At 39.6% G+C, this 20950-nt stretch overlaps 1 protein-coding gene across 4 annotated transcripts in view; it reads right to left on the bottom strand.

Moving 5' to 3' along the window:
* Positions 1-20950, bottom strand: part of zbtb16a (zinc finger and BTB domain containing 16a) — a 127866-nt gene extending 106916 nt beyond the window's left edge. Inside the window, exons 1-2 of one of the 4 annotated variants that reach the window (XM_015337781.2) lie at positions 20840-20950; positions 14819-16169 (exon numbers count right to left, since the gene is read on the bottom strand). In XM_015337781.2, the coding sequence (XP_015193267.2) occupies positions 14819-16077 (1259 nt within the window). In that variant the 5' untranslated portion in view covers positions 16078-16169; positions 20840-20950. Of the gene's footprint in view, positions 1-14818; positions 16170-16457; positions 16551-19981; positions 20472-20839 lie in introns of those variants that run through there. The other 3 variants (XM_006642264.3, XM_015337778.2, XM_015337779.2) reach the window with 3 other exon arrangements.

Genomic DNA, 20950 nt, shown 5'->3' with positions numbered 1-20950 from the left:
GAAATTACATGCTGGACACCCAAGCCGCCTTAAAAAAAACAACAGTTGTGTTGCCGTGTTCAAGAAGGCCATGTTGCAAACCTACTTGCTAAAATCATAAGCCTCCCCTTGGGGGGAAAAAATGCAATCCCACATTTGTAATTTCCATTTTGCTCAATGATCTACAACTGATCTTGACACTGTCATCAGTATCCTGTTGCTATGGGAAGGAACAGCAGACATGAAGTGGCTATTTGACTCATGAGTGTCAGGATAGCAAGAAATGGCTCCTTCATCTTCAAAAATGTATAATGACATTTAAGATATTTACGATGTCATGGTTAAAGCGTATCTGTATACTGTACATACACAGTATACATGCATCTACATATCCAGATCAAAATCACAAAATAAAGAAAGGTATATTGAGAAAACCATGTTATTTTTCATTTAAGCCATAATGAAAAATGCCAGATATTTTTTTTCTGATCATCAGGCTGCAACTGAAATTGCAGCTAACAATAATCTACCATGAAAAATAATACTAAAATGTTTTTTTTTCCAATTCCAGATGGTAAGGCAACACAAACAGCAAAAATACAATTTGGAATTACCTCTAAATGCTTCTTTGGAAATAAGAGTATATGATTGAAATGACTATTCCTTCTTTGGCTGTAAAAAGGAGTTTACAACAATATAATGTGCCAACAAAAGACATGCATCTTCAGGTTTGAAACACATAACTGTGGCAGTACAGTTTATTGCAAGGCTGTGTTGTCAGTAGTACACTATCATTCATCCCAAGCAACTGTTAATCCCTTTGGGGTTTTTTTGTCAACAAATACATAAATCAATTACGGTTTTAAGCTTTATTCCAAGATTTACCCAACTGATCCCACAGGATTACAACATAGCTTAGAAAGTGCAGGTCTAGCACAACTGTCCGACAGTAATTCCTCTAAAAAAAACATCCCATCTAAATGGCAATGATCTGTTTCGCAAAAAATTTACTGCAGGAAAAATTAGAAACAGGCACTGCCAACTCATAGGGACTACAAAGCAATGTTCAACATCATGCCGGCTTGGAGGAATACAGCACAACAAGCGACAAGCCAGCTTTGAAACAGCAGACTTGCCCAGTTGGCAACAAGCCACAAAACTCCCAAATTGTTCCTCAGGGCCCTTCAAGATTAATAAAGGATTTTGCACTTAAATGTAATTTGTTCAATTTTTCCCATCAGGAACTTAAAAGAAGTCTGCTGATGCTACAGTATACAACTAAGCAAATTGATTTCAGAAGCACAGATTTCAGTTTATTAATTTTTTTTATAGAATAGCCAGGCACTGCTGAATATCAGTTTCAGCTGGATTTTTTGTGTGTGTGTCTGTGAATGACTTACAGGTAAAAGAAATCAACTGCCCATGTGAGCACTCCGATCAAGACAGGCTTTTTTCTCAGACTTTTAGCTTTAACCCTTTAGTTTAAATTCTGACATATCAGAAACAGCGAGCAAAGAAGCTTTGGTGAAATAGAAAAGCAGGCAAAACCAGAAGCAGAAACCTTTTGCATTCAATATAAATTACTTTAGCGAGAAAAGGCGCATTACTGTGCCGTGCCCAGTCAGGCTGGATTAAAGTAATCGCCCAAAACCCAGATAACTGCACCCTTTCCGTATCACTGTTTGGGAACAGTGCTTATCAAACCAAATTATTGCCTGAAACCGAAACCGAATTCTTGCTCCCAGGAAAAAGGAATTAAGGGGGAAACAAAAGGGCTGGCCTTTTAGGCCTCGTCCTTGGCCCTACAGCTACCTGGCATTTGCAGTGTAGTTAAGTAAACACAAGTTTCCCAGCTCAACTAGTACAGTCATACCTGCAGACTGCACAAAAAGGGGTTGTGATTGCTATTTTTTTGACCCCTTCTTTGCACATATGTATCACTCCAACAGGGCCCCTGCCACTCACTCACAACCTATTCACCCTGCAACAAAAGGACTAATTAGAACCCCACACTCTTAGAAGCCCAGAGAAGGTCCTGATTTGATACTTCCCTGTATTCCAAGGCTGTGGTTTCTATTCAGACAGCACCCACTCCCCCCCTCCACACGCTTGGCTTGGCACTTTGCTCCGGCCCATTATCATGTAAGCACATCGGCAGTGTGTTAAAGCCGATGATGGGGAACGTACACATCTTCTTTCATGCCGCTCGGCAAGAAATAAGATGCTAATGGGATAGCAGCAGGATTAAAATCGTGGATCTGGGATAAATAAAAAAAAAGGCAAATAAACGCGTTATGTTTTGGAAGTGACATGTTGGGAGCCGATTTTTTTACCTGTGTTCTAAATGAGCTTTAAAGCCAAACAATACCAAAAAGGAAAGGTTCTGTCTCTGCGGTACTGGTTCTGCAGTCCACATGTACTGGTATAACACTTACACGATACTGAGCTGCAGGAAGCGACGTCTGAAAGGGGTTCTTGCCGTTTATGTCGATTATTCAATGTCCTCATCAAGACAATGTGGGGAAGCAATAAAAAAAAACCTAACTGAATGCTTGGGAACATAGCACAATGTGTGGGACTTAAATCAAGTGGACTGCACAACTCGACGTTTTACAATACAGTAGTAAGACCTCCTCTACAACAGTCGGTTCAGTTTTGGTCTCAATACTACAAAAAGGATATTACAGCCCTTAGAAAGTGCTCCAAGAACAACATGAATGATCCCTGGTCTCGGAGGATAGTCGTATAGAGGCAGGTTGAAGGAGCAAAATCTATTCAGTTTACATCAAAGGAGACTGAGATTTGAGAATATAAAATCCTGATAGGGCCGACAGGATTAATTCAGGGGACTTCTTTTAACTCAATAGTAAAACGAAAAAACAGGCTCATAACCGGAAACCAATAGGGTCAAAGGAACACTTTTTACACAAAGAGTTGTACTGTAGGTATCTGGAACGTGACCAGATATATTGTGGTATATCCTTCTAGAACACGTACACTATTTCGTATGAAACATTTATTTTAACGTATTCTAAAGTGCTAATGATACAGACTGCCAAGATTGTGAAATGAGGATGAGTTATGAAATCTTTTTTTTTTTGCGTTGGAAAGATAATACATGCCTAGGATGAAATGAAACCAGAACTGAGAGACTGGTGAACAAAGAAAAGCTCTGTACAGGCTGGGTGCTAAACAAAAACAAAAATGACCTTTTTTTTGTACCTGTTTTTTACCACACTGGGCCAATAATTCAACAACAAAAGGGGGAAATAAACTAAAAAAAGTTGGGTAACAAATGTCTTATCATATTTTCTCAGTGTGTGATAACATCACCTCTAGGTGTTAGGGTTGTAACCGGTAAAGCATTGAAAATTTCCAAACCACTTGATTACTGGTCACAACTGATGTCCACTGGCTTTTTTTCCGCCACCTGAAAGTTTAACAGATGTTCATCTGCTGTTTCTGCTCGAGCGCAGATCTACCTCCAGCTTCCTTCTCCTGCCCACAACTCTTCAAGCAGAGTGCAGAAAGGGCCTCTGAGAGCACATTTCATAACAGCCTGTAAGTCAACAAGAAACCAGTCCTTCACTTGAGGTCAACAACCACTGTCCAAGGCTACAGAAAGAGGAGGGGGTTTTCAGTTGCTTCACTAAACAAGGAACAGGTATTACACAATGGCCCCGAGCTTATCTCTCCCACTTAAAGTCAGTTTACATGTATTGCATAGGGCTTGGAAGCCACATCTACCTAATTTTAGATGGCTTTGAAAATAAAAAGGGCCTCAGTTCTTTGACAGTAGATAGCGAGCCAGCTGTGCACTAAACAGACTATTCCCTCATCTCCACCTGTAATCTAGCCACCTAAAGATTCTGACAGCGTCCACCTGAAGATTGTTCAGTTTATTGTCAGCCTTGCACATAAAGCCGGCTAGAAATAAAACCGACTGATAAAAAAAAAATCCAACTGTGGGTTTACTTAACACTTTCTGTCTGTTTTATACCCGTTAAAAAAAAGTGCAGCTACATTGAAAATACTTCAGAATCATAACTTACATTTTTGCTATGCTCTACTTCACTCAGGCTGCAAAGGAGTAAGAGTAAGATTAATATTGTCAAATAAGCCAAAAATGTTCACAAATTGATTCTCCAGATCCACCTTAAATCAGGTGTTCAGTTATTCTATGGCATTTAGGTAGAAATGTTTTGACAATAATCTGGCAGCTTAGTCAAGGTATTGAGTTCTTTTCAAAATGTGTAACCTGGTGTCAAGTATTTAATCAATATGTCTTGGCTCTGACAGTGGAGAGGTAGTGCAAATCTATGATCAGAGGCATGGTGTTGTAAATCTTTATCATTCAGCAAGGGGTTTTAATGGTTGTCTACAACAAGGACCTTTTGCACAACTGGGATTCAAATAGATCCTGCCCCTTTTATACTTCCATAAATGAAACCCACAAAAAACATACACAAGCATTACAAACATACTGAAAAGAAGCCCTTTGCTAACAGGAATGCTCTTTAGCTATTTGCAACAGAAGTCCTGCAGAGTTTTTCTATTTTAGAAAAGAACATGCAGTTAATGTTGAAGCCTACATTTTGTAGCCAACATTATTGTAGGCTGGAGAAAAGCTAAGTGGTAGAGTATATCAAATAAAGCACTAGACTTAAACTTCTGGTTCACAGCTAACCTGTTTTATACCCTCGTTATACTAGGTAAATCAATTGACAATAAATTCCATGTGCAATGATGAGCAGCAAGTAACATCCTGGAGCAAATGAAGTGAAGTAACCAGCTCAGGAAAAACAGTACTGTCCCATGACCCACTTGTCCGCAGTCCACAGCCCTGACCACTACTTCATTTTGCTTCCTAACTGTGACACAATGGTAATATGTCTTCAGCTCTCAAAGAACCAAGTGTTTGCAGGAAAAAGGGATTTTTATCAAACTGGTTCTGGTCTGAACAGAATCCTGCTCACACTTTCCATGAGAAAAACACTATAGCATAACAGAAATCTCATGCAAACGAATTGAGTTATTGAGAATGAGTTATTTCATATAATTTAACTACTATTTCCACGATAAAAGCATTCAAAATCAAAAATGCTTTTCAAACTGAGATACCAACGCTGAAAACAATTCTCGCACAGCAACATACTGCACTTTACGGTTTTCCAGGAAGGGGAAAATATCCCATTAATTACCAGACAATACTAGCAACACCTCATCATGTCTGTTACCAAGCAGGTACCACTGTTCCAGCATAGAAAAGCCGAGATAAAATCTGGGCTTAACTTCTGTAAGCCAATTAAATGCAACAGTTTACATTTCAGCTGTCTGTCACTGAAGCCGTTATTATGCTGTATACACGAAAAGTCCAATTATAGAACAGAAATTTAGCAGGACCTCTACTTTTGCAACAAACTGAATGCCATTATGCATCTCTGAATATTCTAACATATCACCTTTACATTAAGGACTACTACAGCATTCAAACACTTTGAGAGAAGTGTGTTTTTTTAAATTAAAAAAAAAATAAAAAAATCACAATGATGCATTCTAATGGAAAAAACACACTTATATTTGACAAAGCATTTTATACAGTATGCTTTAACCACAGTATGTCTTTGACAGTGTTTTAAATGTATTATTTAGCTTCTTGTTTTTTTGCCTTCCTTTAACTTACCACACATTGTGGCAGTGAAAACAGGCTCTTGGTTGGTTTATTTATTGAAAATGTGCTCAGAGTTGGTTAGACAACAGCTACGAAATTATTTGGCCATTTCTTCTCGTGAAATGAAGCTTTTGCAAACCTAGAAAAGGAAAACGTTTCACTTATCATCTTTTTTACCAGACTGCGCGCAAGTCTTCCCCCCCGTAAAGATCAAACTCTGGACTGGCTGCAAGCAACATGATGGAAATTTTCTTGGTCTTCCCCAAAACATTGAAAACTTTACAGACTGCCAAATGACTAAGCAGCGACATCTTTTATAGGTGCTTGAGACTTCAAGGCGCATTTTACACAGCGGTAATACTGCCTGTTAAGTTTAATCGTGTATAGCTGGTGGAGGAAGGGTGAGAGTGAACAAGTGCCCCAGTGGTCACACAAAACACAATGAAGAGGTAGTCCAGGCATGTTGAACAGTATGGCACTAACTATCACGCAGCTATGAGGTGCTGAGGTTAATGCGCTGCTTGGGTTACTTCAGCTCATGGGAGCTTCATATTAGATCAGGAGTTAAATACACCAGAGCAAACTTCTATGGGCTTTTTTCACACGTTGCCAACAATAGGCAGTGTTACCACAAATGTAGAGTGTAACACGAGACTACAGTCAGCATGTGAGACATGCCTTAGGTTTCCAAATCTCCCATGTCTTGTAGTTGTGTCGAACAATCTCAGGGTGGGTCTGACAATTAACAAACCAATTCTGAAACGCATTGATCACGTCACCGTGTAAAAAATAAATAAATCAACAAAACGCTGCAGCCTGGACAGAGGGCAGTGATAAGTTAGATAACTGAAATCAATACAAAATGACGAATGACTAAGTAAAGTGGAAAATTACCATGTGCTGAAGTATCCGTCTCAGAAAAAAAAACGGCTCGCTGAAGAGCAAAGCATGACGGAAGTCTTCGATTTGGTGAAAGATGTTGAAAATCGAGCTTGCACAAATACCATCACCTGTTTTTTAAAAAGTGCCAAGTTCGCTAACTGCCTTGAGTTTCTCTACCTTTTGCTGATCACTGATAACCATACCTCCCTGATAACCTCACCACATACCTGCAGGAGTCAGACAGGGGGTGGGGCTTTCAATGTAGGCACTCATCTGCACTGGGTGAACCGTTAGAGTTAGGGTTTTGTACCTACAGCAAGAATCTGTTGCTTCAGACATCAGGTGTGCTTTACCTTGTTGGCAACTTAAAAGCTCCTTTCACCTCACTGCTCAGGCACTTTATCTTCTACCCCACAGGAGAATATGCAGCATTATCAGCAAATCTGCTCTTCATATACTGAAGAAAAGACCACAGGGTTATCAGTTATACTGATATGCAGAGATAACAGAGTACCTCCTGTTTAAACACAAGAACTCAGGTATTAACTCCTGGCTCCTACAAGCTGACACTTCCCTACTCCAGCACTGGCTTGCTCTTGCTGTTGGGAAATAAATGCACAACAACTGTCTTAATTAAAATAAGGGCACAACGATTGTCCTACCTAAAACTGACCTTGCATCATATTCTGCAGTATACAGTATGTCTTTAAAAATCTGTGTCCTGTAGAATCAAAAATATGAACAAAGTGCAACTTTCACAAGTGGTCATTACCCAAGACAGTCTATGAAAATAATATGTACCTGTACATTCATACTACTGCATTACAGTTGGTACTTTATACGGTCACTCGAAAACAAATACGTATCACTTTTTTTTTCTCCAAATTTGAGTACATACTGTAGGCTTTTCCAAAACAAATCACAAGACTGAGTATTCAACTACCACATTATCCAAATATTGTTTTACTAATAAAGAAAATAAATCATAAATATTTGAAGAATTGATTAGAAATGTTTGTACCTGCTATATATACAGACTTTAAGTAAATTCTAAAATATAAAGAATAACAAAAAGTAAGAAATAATAATCTGGAAATGTGACTGGAACAATAATCAAGAGGCCATACAATATATAATCACAGGAGCATCCCTTATTTATCACTAATTGGTCTCTTTTGCCAACTGATTATTTTCCTGTTAAGGGGTTACTAAAACATCACTTTAATCCCACCTCCCTGAAGTCACTCTGCTGGAATAGAAACTTCCTTAAAGAAATAAATCTAAGCTTGTTCCCAAACATGTCTTAAGTTAAGAGTAGCTGTTCGGGTGAGATAGAGCTTTGATTTAAACTCTCCTGGAAACCTTGGGCAATCAGAAAACAAACAAACCCTTTCATTTATGAATATCTCAATAATAAATCTCCTGGAGTTATCAATATATTATTCTCGGGGGCAACATCAAGGGAGAGCTCCCCTCCTCCAGAGCCAATCCACAACCAATTGAGCTGCTCGGAGCTTTATGACATAACCCAGGGCACAGTGGAATGAATGGAATAGGCTAAATTTACACAGGAAGCAGGCACTTACCAATGCATTCATTCTAACACAAAAAAACCTGTGCCATTTCTGGAAGCAATTACAGACAGTTAACCTGATCTGCCTGCCACCAAAATTAACTCCAAACAGAAATATTTTTCACATTTGTAACAGGAGATGGCAAGGCCTCATGTATGGCTGCCGGGAAATATTTAGTAATTAGTCACAAGAAACATCTCCCTATGTTGCTATGAGCTGTCAAAGGTAGAGTTCAGAGAAGTCTATAAAACCACCAAATTGGGTTTCCAGAGTCCTGCAATTTGCAGTTTTTCTTCACTACCACCATTGCTATTAAGATCATTAAGATGTATAAATGCTGACGTTAAAATGTAAAATGTAATATACGTATGCACACATAAGAAATAACCTAAGAGATTTAAGTCTCAGAAACAGCATGGAAATAAAAAAGCCTACAATGAACACAATTTACAAATAAAAGGAAATCCTATGCTCTACATTGCTAAAAAGATTTCCAGTACTGCTTGATTTTTTATTCGCACCAAAAATTCATTTTTTAAACCTTCTGTCATTAATGCTCTTTTCTCACAAAAAATAAACATTTTGCTCCACATAGCCGAAGCAAACACCAAAACAGTGAAATGTGTCTTTAACACAGAAAATAAAATAAAAACAGACAAGCTGGCGATAAACTTCATTCCTACATGCACATTTTGATAAAGTGTGCATTCTATTTGCTCAACATTACACTCAACGTTATCTATAGAGCAAAACAACCTTAAGAAAGACGAGAATGGTGATAGCCAAAGATTAGTACAACAGGCCTAAAGCAACTGAAAATCAATTTTGAGGAGATTCTCTGACTTACTAACCCCATTAAATATGCATAATTAAGGCTCTCATCAGCATGAAACAGTCTTTAAGACAACATTTTTGAAGTTTTTAGACACTGTTGCCATAAATGTGAATCAAATCTCTCATGGAAATCATACTGCAAGCCAAATTTTCAAATTTAATATCATTTATGGGCAATAAAGAACACAATGAAGTCCATAATAAAAAGGTTGCGTCATCAAGGGTCTACATCAATATCATGCCTAAATGGAATTTCATAGGTCTACAGTATGTATATACTGTACAGTATGTAGAGGTTAATTCTACATATTAGATGAAAAATAAAAAATTTTAATAACACAACATTTCAACTACAGAGTCTCTTTCAGACCCTTAGCTGAAACAACGAAACAGTTCTTTATATATTTCTGCTTTCCAGTGCGGAATGGATTTATGTGCTTGCACATTGACACTGCTCTACGCTGCAACCTCTTCAATATATACAGTAACTCAGCAGACTGATCAGCTCTCAAAGTCATTGACCCCACTGTAAATTCACTTCAGTTTTATTCCTTTGAATCTCAACATACAGTAAATGGATATAAAAAAAAGGAGACTGACCTCATTGTCCTTATCACTGCAAACAGGCCATTCTTGGGGGTCAAAAGTGTTGTGTGGTAAACTATAGACCAAAGTTGTGTTGCCTTTCTTGGCCAAATTCTTGCTGATTATCTGTGATAGTCCACTTTCTACTTTCATTCAATCCCTTTATTAGTTCAATACAGTGAGATTTCACCAAGAAGGCACTATTCAAGATGACCTTATTAAGCTTTATTTATCCATCCATTTTCTACCCACTTAATCCATTACAAAGGCACCAGATCCAGTGTGACCATGCCAGCAAGCAACAGGCGCAAGGCAGGTAACACCCTGGATGGGGTACTAGTCCATCACAGGGGCACACAGACACACACAAACACGCAGCAGGATTAATTTTCCCAGTAGCCACATAACCTAATGGTATGTATTTGGCCTGTGAGAGGAAAACAAAATACCTGGAGGAAACCCACGCAAAGACAGGGAGAACATGCAAACTCCACACAGACAGCATCCCAGGAATTGAACCCAGGGCGCTGGCACTGTGAGGCCACAATGCTAAGCACTGCCACCCTATTAAGAGGTGTCACTCAGTTTGTATGTTGTGTACCTGGCAGAAATGTCATTGAAGTACTTGCTGCAAAACTCTAGTTTAAATCCAGTAGCAGAAATTCCCTGACATGCCTCTAAGAAAGAACTCTAGTATATCCACATGATGCATTTTAAGGGGAGTTCCCAAATCCCACTGACGATTTAATAAAGACTTAAAAAAACAGTCCAAACATTACTTAGGAAAAGATCATCAGTTTCCAGATGTAACCAGTGAGTCTCCTTCACAATGGGAAATCACTGTAAACCATAAATAATAAATTAGAAAAATACAAAAATGATTTCTTTAAAACATTCTGCAATACACATTAAATCATAACACATGCCATATACATAAAGACTGCAATTGCAATAATAATCTTAACTCTAAAATGAAAGGAAATGCCACACAAAGGTCTCATTGAAAGACATTTTAAAGCCATACTGCTCAAGAATAAACCTAAGCACATTTTGAAAATGAGCAAGTTACAGTCACTCTGTTCTTTCTTTTGAAGTGCTTAAATATGTTTAAAGAAAATAGAGTACAAATGGAGACAGTCACTCTGCTTCAACCTTTAAATTAGGATACGTTTATTAAATCAGCTTCTTCCTACACACTGCAGTGACAGTTGGAGAGCAAATCAAATGAATCCTGATATGAACTTTAACCGTTGTGCATTCCTGCAGATTAGGACAAATGAAACGCTAAATGTCAAAACGCCAAAGGCTATGAACCTATAATCAGTGGGACTCTATACCATTTAGGGTTTCAGCAATTTGTGAAAGTAACCAGGCTATGCAAAACTTTATGGGGTGGTCACTATAGGAAAACAGCTTGCAGAGGTGGAGACTGCATCTGCAGAAATCTTTCAAAACGTGGCAACTCAACTGACTTAAAACAAACAGCAAAAATTTTCTGTCACATTTAACTTTTTGCTCACTTATTTTGACATTTCAAATTATAAGCTATAACGCCATTAAAGCAAACTAATTTTAAAATGGGCAGACTCACAGCCCCTCCGGACGTCCTCCTTTAACTAAATGTTTTAAGCAGCAGAACCACCATGTACAATTTGGAGTGGTTTATGAATTTAGCATTTTAATCAAAACAAGAAGCTTTTCAGTGCCTTGAATGACAGCCCACAGTGACTACATCGTGTTTATCGGGGCATATGGGACCGCGGCAGTCATTTAGATCTCTTTAGAATGATTAATCATTGCCACTTTCTCTTCCCCACAGCTTGAAAATTTTGAAATTAAAACGGTTTACAACTCCATATTGTGACCTCCTGTTTTCATTCACCAGGACCCTCTTTGTTTGGCCTGTTATTTGTTACCAATGAGAAATAAAGTTGTCAATCATTCTGACTGGCAGCTCTTTAGGGGCCTAGTAAAAGCCTAGTTTCCCCCCTGTTTTTCACTGGCTTACTCAGTTTTATTGGGCATTAGGGATTAATGTGGGGGTCTAACTTAAGAAGCAATTTAAATAAAAAAAGAACAAGCGTTTTTGTTTATTGTATTCATTCGGAGACATGAGTCCAGTGTTCCCCCGTACCTACGGAATTCCTGACTTGGCTATGCAGCTTTTAACACTTGGCTTTTTGTTAGTCGCCGTGATATCCAAACTTTAAAGGACCCGGGGCTGCACACCGAGGAGAGGAAGAAACAGTCGCCTCCGCTCGCTGAACGGCAAACTCCCGGAGGAGTGAATTAAGAGAGTTCAAGGGCTCCCATCAGCCCGGGGTGTATTTATTCACCCTGTGCTCATGACAAGAACCAGAGGAGAGTGGCCAGCACGGTGCACGCTGACAGAGGTCTTCTCCAGCGCCCAGAGGTTACACGATCGAGGTCAGGGCTTGGGTCCTCTCTCCAGCTCTCATTTCCTGAGGAGGGCAGCCTCTTCTGCTCATAAAGCTAATAAGGACTTCCTTGCACTAGACTGCTGGGGCCCTGTCAGGACAGCTCGTCACGGGCCACGCAGTGGGGGAGGAAGAGCTGCTTTCTATTAGCCAGCCCCTTCTCCAGGTGCCACTAATGGGGTCCGCCACGCCAGCAACAGAGGGGACCGCTCAGAAGCTATTGCGGTAGATCTGGAAATGATCATCTTTGGAGGCTCTTGTACCACGAGATGGCGAGAAGTCGTAAGTTAGGTCACACCTCTCTGCAAAGCAAATTTTGTCAATTGGTCGTTTCATGTGCTGAAACGCCAAAGCCCAGAAAAAAACCCATCATCCCGACTCTCATTGATGAAGCTACTGAGCAACCTAGAGCTGCCTCCTGCCTGATTTGAAATTTTAATAAAAGGGAGTCAAAAGATCTAGTTACACATCATTTATTTGCATAGCATGTCAATACTATATAAGCTTCTGAGAATTTACATATAAATGTTAATTTTTCTTTCAGCTACTGTACTTATCTAGGGGGAGGGTGGGATTCGGCTGTGCTTTAGGGAAATAAATTATTGCAGGATTTGTCAGTACCATGAAATGGACAGCAAACACTGTTGGCTATAACAACCATCTCAAATTTCAAATTTATAGTCCAGCTATTGGGCATGTAGCCACTTAATTTAACATAAATACTTCAGCTTGGAATTAAAAATCATAAACTGTATTCAAACATGATTAGAATTATATACAGGTTTTCATTACTCAATGGAAAGAGTAAGTCTTATCTGGATGCCGATATTTATATGGTCTCCACACACTTGAGTGTTTCTCTATCTCCCCTTATTCTAATAAACAGTGCTCTAATCCAAGTCCAGGTCCCTAAAACTACTTACCATGAAAACATCATACTTTAACTTATCTGGTTTTAAATTAACGGCTTGTGGATTCTTAATGCACTATGCAATACATCAGAAAACACACCAAAGAGAAATTAACTAAGAAATGGGCACGTCTCTTTTTCATCATGGACTCTGGAAGTGTTCTGTTGGCTCACAGACATTATGAACCTATATCATTGTTAATTATGCATATTATTGACACAGAAATAAGAGTTCATTACGTTAAATTATCTGTAAAACTCTGAAATGTAAGACACAGGAAAATGAACTCCAAACTCTACAGACTTCAAGACCATGAAAGATATTATGGACTATTGTCTGTAAAATATAACAATAAAAATGTCCCAAAAGAAGCTGAGCTTGCTTTACCGGTGCTAAAATGTTGGCAATCGATAAGAGTATATAGTAAGCTAGCCAAACACCACAGTTACTGTAATGCAGTGCTCCAGACCTACTTAAAACAAAGTTTTGCAGCACTGAACATCAGGAGATATGGACTACTGCAGGACTGAGGACACTCGGAGAATTACTTTGGCTTTTAACCTGCTTGGATATAGACCCAGCCTTATGGAAAAGGTAGATCCAACCTCCCCTGTGTAAGATGACCAAAAGGGCTGTTGCAAGGGCAGTGCAGATGGAGTGGTAGAGAGTTCTTGAGCATAGCACACAAATGAAGTAAACACTGGTCAGACAGGTGTTCACATTAATACATCATTCAAATTCCCTCAAAAATGTAAGGAAGAGATATCAGGATAGGTGGTTAAAAACACTGATTTTTTTTTAAATTTCTACAATATGCCGGCAAGATCTTATTTAGAATATTCTGTACAATTTTGGTCACCATGTTACACAAAATAATATCTGGATATCACTCCAGAGAGTAGCAATAACATGCTCTGCTTACAGGAAAGATCTACCTTACTAGGTTTGAAAACAGAAAACTAGGAGGGGGAGGAGGGGGCAGATTCAAGTAATAACAATCTTCAAAAGGTATAAACAAAATCGATGCAGTGCACTTCAACAAAATCAACAGTGAACCACAAGCCAGGGGCACAGGTGGAAACTATACAGAAGTGCTTCTAAAATGGAGAACAGGTTCTGCACTTCACACAAAGGGTTGTGAGAGTATGGAACAAGCTTTCCAGCCACATTGCTGCAGCCAATAGCCTGTCTTCTTTCAAGAAACAGCCTGAAGGCTCCCCAGATCAATTAGCTACTAGCAACCAAACAGGCTCGATTAGGCTAGACTGGCCGAATGTTCTTTTATAATTTGCCACCGTTTTTATGTTCTGATTTATATGGAGGAGGGAGCAGGTGATTGAATATATTGAAAAGTTTGCCTGCTCTTGAACATGAACTGGAAACTCCCTTAAAACATTCAATGACATTTGTTGTGGTACTATAGCTTAAATCCCTAGGGGTTTTTATACTGTCAATAAATTTCAGGCTGTCAGCTACAAAACATAAGATATTCATCTTGGTAGGGAAAACGTTTGGTGTGAGGTTTTACTTGTGTGACTATTCTTGTCTGAAACAAGGAAACCCTAAATTCTCTCAGAACAATGATGGAAGAAAGACATGAACAGTACTGCTGTAATTAAATGCAGCCTTTCCAAATTTCTATTTTATACTGCAATTGCTTTGCTTTTGGTTGCTGCGGCACAATATTACCCAAAGCCCATAGCCCATCCATTCATAACATCCGTTAGAAACAACTAACAGCTTCAACTGCCTTGATAAATTGGGATTTTTTATATTTATTAAGAACTAGAGAGAAATCGACGGCTCTTTCTTTTATGGTTATACTAGAACTTTGTGATGTCTGCACAGTGACATCTCTCGTTCACTTGCAAGAAGGGGCAGAACTTGAGTGAATCTGTACCCAACCAACCCCTATATCGATGCACCTGACTGCGATGATATTACCTGTGTTGCTCCACAGCGTCATTGTCAGGCAGCTCGGCACCACACACATTGCACCGCTCATTCTGGCTTCGGTTTTCGGTCTTAATGCCAGCAGCGAGCTCCCCCAGCTTGTTGAAGAACTCCCTCTGGATGAAGCTCTGGGGAAGCAGCCCCCCATACGCACTGAAGTCCATGGACATAGCCAGGGCTGGCTGCATGTGCAGGGCAGACGCGACAGAGGCTGGCATAGACAGCAGAGTCTCGTTTTTATGGTTAGGAGGCACAGAGTACAAAGAAGCAAGTTGCTTCTCGGTTAGGGAAGCCATGCTTTCCAACGCTGCGTGGCTCCCGTCGCCCGGCTGATCAGAGATACTTTCTTCACGGACGTAGTGCAGTTCACGGGCGCTCGTGATCACGCTGCTCCGGGTCGGAGTTCCCGGGCCTTCCCTGCTCTTGTCCGACTCTCCGCTCTTCTCCCCACCGCTTGACGAGCTGGATTCTGCCGTCCTGGGGCTCTCGTGCCCCGAGGCCTCATCCACCTGCATCATCTCTGTCTTCACCTCGGTCTTCACCTGGGGCGAGCCGCTCAGGCCCATCATCTGCTCGCCATGGTTCTGCTGCATGGAGCCCTGCAATAGGGACTGCCCAATGCTCATCAAACTGTCCACGGCAGCCTTGGTGGGGCTCATGGTAGAGAGACCAAAAGAGGTTGAAACCGAGGGACTCTGGTCGACCATCGTGCCGACGGTCAGACCTTGAAGGGTAGAGGAGGCGTAGCCACTTTCCTCCATGGAATGCTTCTTTGAGATCAACATGTTCTTGACATGCCTCGCCTTGCGGTCTTCGTCGTCCTCGGCGCCGCCTTCAGCCATGTTGACCTCTGTGTCGTTCTCATCCGAGGACTGGATGGTTTCCAGGATCTTTAGGCATTGCTCTTCTAAGTATTCTATCTCTAAGATCTCTGCCGCGTACAGCAGGTCATCCAAATCTTCCACTCTTGCTTGGAGTGTGGCGGTGTAGGCATACTCCAGAATCTGCTGGAAGGTCTTTGGTGAGAGGAAGTCCAACGTGTAATGCTGGCTGTTGCGGTGGAATAGGATCTCGAACATTTTGCTAGTGCAAGCCAACACTGTCCGATGGGCATGAAATTCCTGGCTGTCTACCATGATAACCACATCACACAATGTCCCAGCCAAGCGCATCTGGTTGGCTTTCTGCAGTAGTGCTGTGGGATGGCTGGGGTTCTGCAGTTGTATCATACCCATTTTAGTCAAATCCATAACGTCCCTGACATCCACTGGACCAACTCATGAGTCTGTCTTTACCCCCCGTTGTCTTCTTCAGTTATCTTTGTAAACAAGATGCGGTAAATCTGTGGAGAGAGAAAGCACATAAACCGACTATTAAACAGTGGAGATGGATCATTTTTAGGGGAAAAAACACACAGCATTCATCTTCATTAAAACTCAGCTTGGACTGCCATTTGAAAAGCTTGCTTTTATCCTTGGAGTCTTAATTTGTATTAATTGCACCTTCGATTACCATTACTGAACTCGGGCTGACTGCAAAATTAACAGTCTTTTTAGATTCACAGCGATTGGATATCTGTTTATCGACTGATGATGTTTAACAGCATAAAAAAAAAACAATTCATACTTACAAAGATAATGAATGTAAAAAAAAGTGTTCCAGACTGGAGTTCATTGACTTGGTGTTGTAAACTTAGCCCATGGCAAATGAATTACATTATGTAAGACAGATTGATATATGAATGTCCTGGACTACTTCCAAGTACATGAAAATACCAACAGAGAAATCCAGTTCACACTGGCACGTAGTTTTTCACAGCAGTAATGTTGGGTGGAGTGTACAAGCACTGATGTGAATGGCAAAACTTAAACCCCATTAGATGACATGCAGTAACCAGTGACAGCTATAAGAACACGAGACTCTTAAAATTTCTCTATCTCATTCTCCAAATGTGAATATCCATCCATCCATTTTCTAACCGTTTTATCCAGTACAGGGGTGCGGATGAGCATGGAGCCCATCCCAGCAAGCAACGGGCACAAGGCAGGATACACGCTGGATCGGACACCAGTCCACAAGACACAGACACAAAACACACACACTCACACCAGGGACAACTTTCCCAGAAGCCAATGGACCAATCAGTATGCTTTTAGACTAAAAGAGGAAACCAGAGCACCACAGAACAAAACAGGCTGACATGGGGAGGACATACAAACTCCACACAGATAGCAACCCCAGGAATTTAACCCAGAGTCTCAGCTCTGCGAAGCAACAATGCTAACCACTGCACCACCCTGCCACCCTAACATGTGTGATAAAGGAAAAAAGGCCAATAGAAATCCATTCAAGAAAGAAAGCAGTTGAAAAAAAAAAGACTGCATGCCACATTAGAGCTCTGCATGGACTGCACAATTTAGGACCAAAACACACCACAGCACATTGAGGTTCTTAATAAAATAACCCATTTTGGGGACAACAGTCTAGACACCGGAAAGAAAGCCACTGTAAACTCTAAAACCTGCCCCTCTTCACCAGTGCCAATGAAAAACCTGGCAGTTCTGTTGGCTTTGTTAGAACATGTGGCAGTGCTCTGTTCACAAAGACCATCAACACCCATTTTGAAATGAAATGGCATCTTATTCAGTATTCTCATCACAGAGAGGAATAAAGAACAGAGCATGGAGAATAAAGCAAACATAGCAGCAGGAATAGTGCTGGAGACTAAAAGTGAGGTTACAGTGAAGGCTGGGAGATTTCTGCATTCAAAAGGGACGCTTAGCTAGAAAAGATGATCACCAAATAAAACTGAGTGTTCAGAAAAGCAGTATTTGTTAGCATCTTTATAATATCAGAGAAACTGTCATTTCTTTACCCATACAATAATGTGTGCGGTTTGCAAATTTTAATAATCCCTGTTCTGAATAAAATGTTTGTGATGTTAATAATAAATGGCCTAATAATAACACTCCAATCAACAACAGCCAGATTTACGTTAGGACTACGGTAATTACATTTAGTTCTGCTGGTATTTGGCAATCCACCTAAGCAGGAAAATATTTTTTTTCTTGCAAGAAATAAATTTAAGGATGAATCTATTTCTAATGGTTTAGACCTCTGTGAACTCACAAAAAGAAAACTTAAATCACGAATGTGCACATTTGTAGACGCAAAAAATCCTTTACATTTTTTTAAACAAAAAGAGCAGCATTAGACGAAATCTATCAAGCCAAGGTCTAACTTTGATCGAGATTCCATATTTCCATTTTCATATCAACAAAAACTTTTGCGCATTTAAAAGAAAGACGTTTTACTTTTTATCGATCCTACCAGGCATTACAAGCGTAGCAAACGAATAGTTTACACATTAATGGTGAGTAAAGTGCATTACCTAATAAAAATAAATACAGCATCTTTCTGGTCCATAATACTTTCATCGAAAAAGGGTTATAAGTGCATTCAAAACACAGATTAAACCTAATCATTGCTAGTAAATCAGCAGACTGTACAGATACAAGGGAATGTGACTGGTTAATCAAACGGCTGCATTCACAACAGGGAGGGGATTTCAACACGAAGCATTCTTGTAGTAAGCATTCAGTACTGTACATAAACTGGAGTTTTCTTTAAATTGTGAAAATACATGTTAAGAGTTACTTGCCTACTTTGGGTTTTGAGCAAATGTAACACCACATATTATGTAAACAAACACCACAAAGGTACATGAATGTGTGTACACAAACATCTTTAATATTTTATCATCTTTATCATCTGAGGCTTCACTTCACTTTAGACTGGGAATTTTCTTAAAGCCTACCAGAAAACATTTTTCAAACTCTTAAGTGTAATGCAACTCATCCAACGCACGAAATAAGACAGTCCAGTTGCTACTGCAGAAAAAAAAAACTTATTTTTGTTTCATAGTTTTATTTTAAACGTCTTAACACGACGTTCATCTATAAATCGAGGGAAAAGATTTAACACGTTATGGACCTTCGCGCATTATAAGCAAAAATAAATTACATGGCACATAATATCCCCTGAGTATTTTAAACATGCAAAACTTCTTGGGAGCACCTTTTACATCGCTTTTTCAGAATAAAATCAGAAATAGCCCATTTTGTGCTTTCTTGCCAAACATAATACAATTCGTAACGCTTTCAATGATACGTTTAAATCTGTAACGCATTCTGTAACGATATAATTAAAACTAAATCGATATACAATATACTGTATGACATCTGAATGTGGGGTTAGGGTCATCATGCGAAAGAAGCACGTCTACTGCACATATACTGACTTGATTTACATGCTATTGGACGTCGGATTACGACTTCAATTGAATTTCCACTTACTGTGTTATTTATAAGACATGAAACGTCATTATTAACCGTTGCGCGAAAAAATTAAAAAGTATTAGCAGAATAGTAAAACACATGGGAGAAAAGCACAAACTTCTGAACGTATTAAGTAGTTTATAAAATATTCCACAAAAATATCAACTGTCTTAATATACAAAGCGCACAAGATTTACTATCATGGCACTTTCCAGAGCGCAAAAGCAAAAGTGCTTCGTGTTTTAGCTAATATTTCTTAAGGAGTAAACAGTTATAGCAGGCTATATTTTACTATAAATGTTTTGAAGCACGGTTTTATATTACCCACAAAAAGTCGATACATTGTGGTTTCAAGAAACAAAACACCGCACTTTTACAACAGCAATTTTTAATTAATGCTACCCCTGCCTAATTATCCACTGTACTCCGGGCTTCAACGTAGACTGTATCGTTAAACACAGAATGCGTACCGAGAAACAGACCAAAATAACGCATTTCCCGAAAAAGAAAACATGTTATGGAAACGCTAATACATATTTATAACAGTAACAGAACAACACCGTCACAATGACTTACTGAACATCGCTGCTTCTCCGAGATTTCGGAAAAAAATAATCCACTACCCGAAAAAAATCTCTCCCAACTACAATTGATTGAATCACGCTTTTAATTGGTGACTTCAGAGAAGCCACTGATTAACCCACGTGAATCGCCTATAGTAATTTCTCATAATGCTAAAATAAGAAACATTTGACATGTTAATTCCATGCTGGATTATTTGATTCTTTTAAAAGGCACCTAAGTAGTAAAATCCTACCTTGCACGTTCACTGTTACAGAAGACCTTAAAAATAATTTTCTTTGCCCGCAAAGGCTTGCCTGCAGAAAATTGGTGGCTTCAAAAATCTAGCGATTTATTAGCCCTTAGCTACCAATCCAACACTTTCTCGTCTGTATGATGTGCAGTATCATTCCGTCTGATCTCTGTGCCCAATAAATGTTCAGCTTCCTAACCCACACCGGTGTTGGTAATAATTTCACACCACGGCTCCCGCGACCACTGTCTGTAAACGCATCAAGTGCATGAAGCCACTGCATTTGTTACAGCTACTTCACAAATATTTACACATAAAATGACCCTGTACAATGGTTGTGATGATAATATGTTTGTATACAGTCTTCCGCAGATTCAGAACATGGGTATCTCCTCATATGATAAAGCTATTCACAAGGTAGGCACTGTCTGCTGAGCAGTCAACTGTACAGTCAGACCACACGTTTCTCTTGTTGCGATCTCCAGAATACTAAAACAGCGAGCAGCGTCAACATCAGAATTCGTTTATATATATATATGATTATAAATCTCTCAAATGGAAACAACTTTGGATTTCCAAATATCATACAGTAATGTCTCATTACTTTTGCAGTGTATTTCGCAAAATGCGAAAACATCCTCCCCCTCCTGAAAGCGATCATGAAGACCTCGATTTAGCGACACGGTATTGGAGACAGTGTAACTTCTGGGGGTTTGTTAAGCGTAACATTACCGACGAGTTGGTCCTTTACACTTTTACTGTACCAACAGCAGAGCAAAAACAAATAAGCATGCAGAGTGACGGGACTGTTTGCTATGCATTTGTGTAGAAGCTGCTAGCCCGTAAGATATGTGTACTTACCTAGGTTGCACGTTAAATTTCCGAATGTGTTGTTATTGGGGCAGCAGCATAGTAACGCAACAGTTCACAGTACCCGCTCTCACACGCACTAGCTCCTCTCTGCTTTAGGGT

This window comes from Lepisosteus oculatus, chromosome 23 (assembly GCF_040954835.1).
Source record: "Lepisosteus oculatus isolate fLepOcu1 chromosome 23, fLepOcu1.hap2, whole genome shotgun sequence".
Taxonomy (NCBI): Eukaryota; Metazoa; Chordata; class Actinopteri; order Semionotiformes; family Lepisosteidae; genus Lepisosteus; species Lepisosteus oculatus.
Note: the sequence above shows the minus strand (reverse complement) of the source record. Positions and strands in the feature narration are given on the sequence as shown.